General features: G+C 31.5%; 1 protein-coding gene across 1 annotated transcript; it reads right to left on the reverse strand.

The window, feature by feature from the left end:
* Positions 1–1,079: 1,079 nt before the first annotated feature.
* Positions 1,080–3,709, reverse strand: LOC149206194 (sugar transporter ERD6-like 6). Its single transcript, XM_089397624.1, has 9 exons — positions 3,551–3,709; positions 3,109–3,189; positions 2,865–2,949; positions 2,263–2,309; positions 2,083–2,145; positions 1,907–1,966; positions 1,644–1,706; positions 1,493–1,552; positions 1,080–1,360 (listed from the first exon to the last, which is right to left on the reverse strand). The coding sequence occupies exons 1-9, from the start codon at positions 3,707–3,709 to the stop codon at positions 1,121–1,123; spliced, it is 858 nt and encodes a 285-aa protein (XP_089253750.1). The 3' UTR covers positions 1,080–1,120.
* Between the last annotated feature and the right edge of the window lie 5,206 nt (positions 3,710–8,915).

Consider the following 8,915-nt stretch of genomic DNA (forward strand, 5'->3'; position numbering starts at 1 on the left):
AGCGAATGTAAAACCCCAGGACTGTAAACATCCATCCGCATGACATTACAATTGAAAAAAAATTCCGATAAATCTTGATCACCTTACCTCCTGCAACAAAGCATTAAGTTTGAGAATTCCACCCATAGTGTTTGTGGGGTCAGATGGACGCAGGAAAATTAAATAGGAAAAGGAAAACTTACTTTTATTGAATATCTCTGCATGGTCCTTGCTCTTCCTCTCGATAGTAATACACTCTGGCTTCTTGAGCATCTCCTTCACCTTGGCATCAGGGGTATGGTAAACCACAGAAATTTTGATCAGACCTTGGCTTCTTACGGCGTAATTATTGAATGATTTCTGTTTTTTTTAACGGCAAAAGGGTATACGAATAAAAAGAAGAATCAGTAACCAGCATACCTCAACGAATGAATGAGCCGCAAGAACGTACGAAACCAACCATCAAATTGCACATTCGAATTCTTCCTATCTCATCGCACGTGTCATCTAATTTCCAAATTCACTGAACCATTTAAACATAGCTAAAAAAAATTTGAAAAAGAACATGGTGTCCTTTCATTGGTCTAAGAATCAAAATGCATGCAAAGAGAATTCAATATATGAATATCTTTGTTCAATCCCTATGTAAAGACTTGCAAACTCTATCGAATGCCATGGTGCGTGACCAACATACCTTATAGCTGGGCCTCGTGCAGGTATCAGTCTTTAGACTTAAACCTAGTTAATGATATCAATTACTGTGGCAAATTCAATTTTCGAATCGTCTGGAATTTATCACTTTACTGCTGAAACATACTTTCATGTGACTACGTACCAGTGATGTTCTGCCTTGGGCGGATTCTTTTTCAACGGTCTTACCAATTTATCGTCAACTAATTGCAAGTGGGTTGCGCATAATTGTTTTCAGGTATAAAATAAAACAATTTTGTTTCTCTTTTGATAAATCCTCACAAAAAAATATCTAGACGTATAGAAATTAATCATAATATTAACAAAAGTTTTGAGTAAAACATCAATAATCTCTATCATAATATAGCATTCATAATTTTCTCAAATATTGGCTTTAAACACCAATTTCCCATTCATAAAAGAAGGAAGATTAGCTAACCATTTATACTCATTACATTTGATTCATATTTGTTTCTAATCCAACCAACTTCCTGAAATAATTACACGAGATAGATAAAACCAAAAGTCTGCAATAGATCTTAACAATGAAAGCAGCTTTGAAAGCAATCAATTTACCTGCAGAGCTCCATTCTAGAAGTAAATTAATTGTCATGGTCACTAAAAAAGAAGTCAACCAGTTTGTCAAAGTTGCAATACTACCACCAACGCCCTTTACATTAACAGGAAGGATCTGCAGTGAAGGAGCCAAAGAATTAGCTGCAAGTCGTAATAGACATTCCTAGTGCTGAGAGAGTTTCGTAACACACCACAACCTGATATTTGTGCATACACATTTAGCTTGAACTTACAGAGGAAAAATTACCTCTGACATTATAATCCATGGAATAGCTCCTATACCAAGAGAGAAGGAAATTATGTAAACCTGCAATAAACCAAGGCCTTCAGCTCTGAAGGAATTTGGACAAAGGAAATATGCCACTGGTTGCTAACATAAAACTAATTTTGACTCTTACCAAAACACCAGTTAAGGCCAAAACACTGTAGCCTGTTTCATCAGAAGCTCCTGACACATGAGTCTGAAAGGTACATTGATACAATAGAAGTCATATTAAGCTTCCAATTTCCAATGTTACTTTCACATGGTTCAGAACGATTAAATTTCAGTCTTAAGCTTCCTTCTCCTCTTTGATCTCAATATTCAAAACACGCCTTTAAATTTGTCTCCCCTGAACAAAACTCAAGGACTAGTGCATGACAAATAACTGGGACATATTACCTCCAAGAAGAATGCAAGACCGACAAGAAAAAGGCATACAGCCATTCCCCCAGATGAGATCTGTTGAATTTAAACCATCTCACTGTAAGTTTCTCCAAATGAATTCATGTTACTCATACACAAAATTTCTTGGTGGCCATAAAAGTACACATCCTTTGCAGCAGCAGGCAACTTACCATGAGGAGGAGACGTCTTCCAGCTTTGTCCATCAACCATGCAGTGAAAGCAGTCATGACAACCTATATAACAGCCATCAGGATAGAACCTAAAGGATTATCATTAAAAACTTTGATGAGAAACAGAAAAATTAATATTTGAAACCATACAAGCAACAAATTACTAAACAAGTCAAACACCTGAATAGCACCGAGTCCTAGAGTTGCAACTTTGCTTGATGAAACTCCTGTGAGATAGACAAATGTTGAAATCAATACCCATTGTAAGAGGATATTTATGTTCCATATTTCTTGTGTATAAATACAGACATCACAAAGCTACAGTCCCTACTATTATCAAGACCATCATTTTGAAAAATTCATCTCAACTTCCATACATTGGCAACGGCAATTTAAAGGTACTATATCTATGTGCAGAAATCTCAACGAATCTGTTATCTTAAAGTTCAGAGCACTGAAATTTGCTAAGATTGTTAAGAAAATTTCGAATTTTGGTATCATTATATGTTTTATGAAAAAAATTGGTTACTCCAATATATTAACTTTATATTCTATAGATTGGAGCACATCTTCTGTTTGCATTGGCAACCCCTTTAGAATTTTTTTAATTTTTTTTTAGTTATATCCAACTTGCAAATATTAGGCCCTAAAAAATTCCCTGATAATCGGACTAGAAAAGGTAAAATAAGGGTCATCTAACTGATTGGTCTATAAAAGGTTATAGGGGCATTCATCTAACTGATTGGTCAATAAAGCTCATACAGGTATCAGTGAGCACTCACCAGCAGACTTGAAAATGTATGTGCTATAGAACATAATTCCATTAATTCCACTCAACTGCTGCAATAGAAGCAAACCAATGCCAATCTGCAGAAATTATTGTCTGAAATGGTCAAAAGCAATCCCAAATTGTCGATTCACATTGTTCTTAGTAATAGACTATCAAGGTACTTATGTAGTTAAACAAAGAAAAAAGCATGTAGCATGCTTTGCTTTTATACTACCAGGGGGGAACCCAAAACTTACAGTCAAAGGGAGTGCATATCTTTTCTGAAGAAGGTCAGAGGCTTTGACACCTCTTTGCTTATAGTTTGTCTTCACTGCAATCTGTATTAAAGCATTATTTTTTTTAGTTGCAACATAGCCCCCTTATAGAGATGAATTGCCAATCCCCTATTGCAATGTAAGCTTGATATGCAGTGGTAAGTTTAAAAGAGGTAAAATGACAAACTAAAGGTATAAAACTGAAAGGCTTCTCTAGGATTGCACTGAAAAGACAAGTGTAAAATTTTTATTAGTAATATTAAAGATTGACCAAGGGCACAAAAACCCAGAAAAGTTGCTGACCAGACGAAACAAATGGCCATGGCATTAGAATATTCCCAAATGAGCATTAATACAGAATCAGATTATTATTACAAGAAAGAAACAAAAGAATGTCAAAGCTTAAGAACCAAAGGCTCTCTACCTTAATTTCAGATTCTTCAACTGAAACATCAGCATCGGGGCCACGCAGAGCACGTAATGAAGATTCAAAATTTACAAGTAGGAATATTTTTGTAGTTGAATTTACAAAGTTAAGATTCAATAAGTGTTTACTTAAGACAATGAAATTTCTATTTTGCATTAAAATAATTTATAACAAAAATTTACGCAACAAATGACATAAATTGACTTTTGTTTGTTGTCTATATTCTTAAATAACTAATGCATCTACAAATGTTTATAAGTATTTACCTTGCATTATTAGACGACTTGGTATTTCAAGGCCTAATATGACTCCTACATAAGTTGTCAATAAAATCAAGCTAGTTATTAAAGGTAGGTAAAAATGTTTGAAAGAAAATCATTATATAATATTAAAATAACACATAATTAATTATGAAAATACATGTTGACTTAGGGGCATATAAAAAAACTATAAAGATCTATAATGGAGGAGACGTTGTTTTTTCTTATCAATACATTATATTATTTTGAAATATGTTGTTAGTAAATGAATAGTTAAGTTTTAGGCATTTTATATTTTTATGAAAGAAACAATAGAAAAATATTTATAAGTATTGGGAGACTTTATGTTATTAATAAATTATATAGACAATAAATGTAAAATTGAGACTATAATATTAATGCCAATTAGAAATTAATTTATGAAGGTAAAAAGCAATTTGGATAATATATATATATATATATATATATATATATATTCTCTTCCTACGCTAATACAACTTCTTTAAATAGATTATCATCATTTAAGATAATTCAACTTAAATGTTGATCATCTATTTAAAGAAGTTGTATTAGTGTAGGAAGAGACTATATATGATTCAACTTAAATGTTGATCATCTATTCAAAGAAGTTGTATTAGCGTACGAAGAGATTCAAATGCAACAAGCATTCAAAGGATGAATTTAGATTGCATTTTAAAAAATATTTAAATCACAATTGTATTTGTTGGATTTTTTTGTAATTGTTGCAATAGTATCCTAGTAATAAGACTTAAAATAGATTTTGTTAAAAAAATTCCATTATAACTTAAGAATATTTTATTTAAGTAGTGACATAATAATTTTAGATGTTTTTCTTATATTAAGTAGATTATATATGTTAATATTATATATAAAAGTGAATCTATATATAAAGTAATTTCACATTTAAAATACCTTACACACACATATATAATGTGATTGTTAAAAAATTTCAGAAACTTAAGCAAACTTTGTAAATTATTTTCAAAAGTTACACATTAATTAAAATTCAAATATGAGTTTGACGCACTTACTTAGAAAATATTTTTTTATAAATATTGAGATTTGATGTGTGTACTATTATGACACTTGGTGGCATATAGATTTTTTTTTTTAATAAATTTTCTTTTTAACAATTTCTATTTATAGCCCCATAAAACTAGTCATTTCATCTATATGAACCAATAAAAAAATAAGAATTCAAATTTCAAAAATTATTTTTTATTTTCTAAATATTCAATTTAATAATTATTTTTTTCAAAACTTTAATAGACTTCTAAAATATTTTTAATTTTTTAAAAGTAAAAAAATTGACTATAAAATGATTACAATATAACGTGCCATAAATACAACCCTAATTTGCAATCACTACCACCGCTTTGTTTTTTAACTTTTTTTTACCCCCAACTACAAATTTTGTAGCCTCTAAAGAAGAGCAATATTTGTTCCTTAATTGGTTGGCATGGGAATTGTATATAGATGTGAATTAAATTGTATTAGCATACTAATATGAAAATCTTTGCTAGAATTTATAAATTTTTGCCCTATCTAATTACCTGACAGAGACAATATGCATGCCTTGTTGTATATTTTTTTTTCCCATTGTTGGTTTGCTCAAGGCAAGTAATAATGTAATGGATATGACGTTGAGTATGGATTAATCTTATTTTGACCAAAAATTAGATCAACGATTTGTAAAGTCTACTTTATAATATAAAAATACTTTTTTTATTTTAATGGTAAAAATAAAGTCTACGGCCAACACCATTTTAATAGATAATGTGACCATAACAGGAGGCGATTCTTATTTCATCGCCTATAGAATAGTTAATGCCGCCTGACATGCAGGCATTTAACTATCCCCTTTCAGTGAAAGCACGCTCATCGAGATAGCATCATCAAGAGAGAGGAGATAGTTAAATGCCTGCATGTCAAGAGGCATTAACTATTCTATAGACGATGAAATAGGAATCGCCATAACAGGATGGATCCAGTGCATGATGTGACAATAACATGATGGATCTAGTGCATGATGTTCAGTTCAATATAGTTGACATATCACATATATATGATGAACTTTGTACCAATGTCTAAACCTTTCATGTATTTGGGTTCATTTATTTAAAGGTAATGCTCCACGAAATATATTTTTTGCGTTGGATTTATTTGTATTTATAACTTGATTATTTTACATACAGTGTCACATGCATTTGCTGCTGATGGAGGTATGATACGTGATCACATGAATTATTTTATTTTCTTTTAGAGAATATATGCCCTTGAAAATTGTAACCATGATAAGGTCATGCACATGCATAATAATGGTTTATTATTATTATTATTTTAATAATGATAATGAGTATGCTTTCATGAAAAGAAATAAAAAAAATTAAGTAAAAAGAGTAAAAAAAAATGACTTTCCATGTAAATAAAAAGTAAATTATTTGAAATAATGTAGTTTAATGATAATAAATTTAAATTCATTTACACATGATATTTAATAATAATAATTTATTTTATTATTAATTAACAATTCAATTGTAATAAATTTTATTATTTTAAAAAATTACTTAAGTTTAATTATAACATATTTCAATTATATATATATTGAAATACGAAAGAAAAATCAATACACTTAACTATGGATGTGCAATTATTAGAGAGTTTATTTGATATGGATTCATTTATTTGGATATATATATATATATATATAGAATGTGCAGCATTTTGAAAATTATTTATTGGTCTTTTTCTTTGGAAGTGAAGGGACTATAGTGATTGATGAATAATTGACTGTCTATTCATCTAAGAGACAACCATAAATGCTATACATTCACATAACTCTCTAAACAAATCAAAGCATAAATAAATGGAATTAAAAATTAAAAATTAAATAAATAAATAAAGTATTTTTGTTTTCAAATCTTAATTTTTAGTAAAAAATGTAACAATCCAAAAGTCGACGCATATAGTTCAAATGGAAATGTTTTGTTTATTTCTTTCAATTGTGATAACTCATATCCCCACACAAATGATATAGCTATAGTTGAATTATTTCTAATTTGTCATAAATATAGCTATAGTTATGTTATTTATAGTTTGTCATTGTTGGTCATTGATATATCATAATAAAACTGTGTTTTAGTCAACTAAAATCAATTTACAAAGAGGAATGCTTTTGCGAAGAGTTTAAAGGAATAGATTATGTCACATCAATTTATCTAAAAAAAAAAAATTAGAAATCATCACAAATAAAAAGGATATTAATTTTCATATAAATAATATTTTCACTTTTCGAAGATTAAAAGGTTCAACTATAACTTCTAAAAATATAAACTCAAATCATTTTTAATATTTTAAAAAAATATTGAATTTTTTACAAAGTAGAAAATGCTCAACCATTAATCATTGCAGTTAGTTCATATTTTTCAAAATTCAATAATTAAACTAAACGACAAGAAACACTAGTTATGCGACCATGTTAACTCATAAGATTGCAATTTTATACCTAATCTCAATAATGCTATAATCCATTCACATTTTATTTTATTTTTAGTCCACGTATGTCTTCCATGCTCATAAAATATTAGTTGTTCTACTTTCGTTGTATATAATGGGTCCTCCCAAATACCCTTGGAGTTTTATGCTTCATTACCTTTTTGGACCCTACATACAAAGTGACAAGGTAGGATAAATATGAATGAAAATATTTTATGTACATTATGTGAGACTGTAAGTAATATTAGTGGGAGGTGAGACATGTTGTATTGTATTATATGATGTTAGCATGCAATTAAATTTCTACAAACTATTATTATATATTTATATTTTAATATATATTTATTATATGGGTGAATATAGGGGAGCGGGAGCGACAGAGCAAGCTGAACCAGGGTTTGTGACAGAGTATTACCACTGGTAACCATGGCAGGACGAGGAGGAGGGAGTTCCACTCCCTCCTACAGTCATGTAGCTGCGAATAGAAGCAAGGAAACTAGTTTGAATGGCTTCAAGAAACCAATGGAGGCAACAACTGAGGGTAATAGCACAGAAAAACTAGAAAACATCAATGCCCAGGAACAGGAAGAGAATCATGAGGAAGTCAGAAGGAAGAAGAGGACAGGAGGAGGCAGTCAGAAAGCTGCGCACAACAGTGTGTTAGGACTCTGTAAACCCAGGTCAACCATTACACCCTGGGTTGTTTTAAGTGATCCAGCGCTACAGGTGCACATGGCGACGTACACAGTTATATGCAAATTTATGGGAGTATGGCCAACGGAGAAAGATTTGCATGCATGGATAAGAAACCACTGGAAACCGAAGGGGGAAATAACCCTTCACCTTGGGTCCAAGGGTTTCTTCACGGTGGTGTTCACGAGCTTAGAGGACAAAGACAAAGTGTTCGAAGGAGGACCCTATTTTTACGTTGCTGCAGGCCTCTACATGCGACCATGGGTGATGAATTTTGTCCCGGAACGAGAAACATTCACTTCAGTACCGGTATGGATAAGACTTTATTCCCTACCTTTAGATTATTGGCTACCAGAATCTCTAAAAGCTATAGGCAATAAATTAGGACATTTTATAAAAATATCAGATACGACCCTGTGAGGAAAATACACCTCCTTCACCCGAATATGTGTAGAAATGGACCTATCTGGAGCACTTCCAGATGAAATCATTCTAGAAGTATACGATGAAGAATGGGTGCAGATGGTGGACTATGAACATATACCATTCAGATGCCATAAATGCCATGAACACGGGCACCTCTACAGAGACTGCCCATTAAGCAAACTGGAGGACAATATGAAAGCCAACATAGGCAAAGATCCCGAAGGCTTTACCAAGGTGGGAGGTAAAGGGAAAGGAGGAAAAAAGTATCAAAAGAAAACTCACGAGGATAAGAAACTGAGTCATAACAGTTTCAAGATTTTAGAAGAAGAAGGTGGGAACAATGGGACAAACCAGGAACCAGAAGATAATCCTGCAGAGAAGGAAAGAGATACTAGTATGGAGGATATACCTGAGAACAACAAACTAAAGGAGGATCTTCCAAGCACAAGGGAGCTTGACAGAGACCA

Source organism: Pinus tabuliformis, chromosome 1_2, assembly GCF_031772625.1.
Source record: "Pinus tabuliformis cultivar Carrire ecotype Pingquan chromosome 1_2, CPIR1, whole genome shotgun sequence".
Classification (NCBI taxonomy): domain Eukaryota; kingdom Viridiplantae; phylum Streptophyta; class Pinopsida; order Pinales; family Pinaceae; genus Pinus; species Pinus tabuliformis.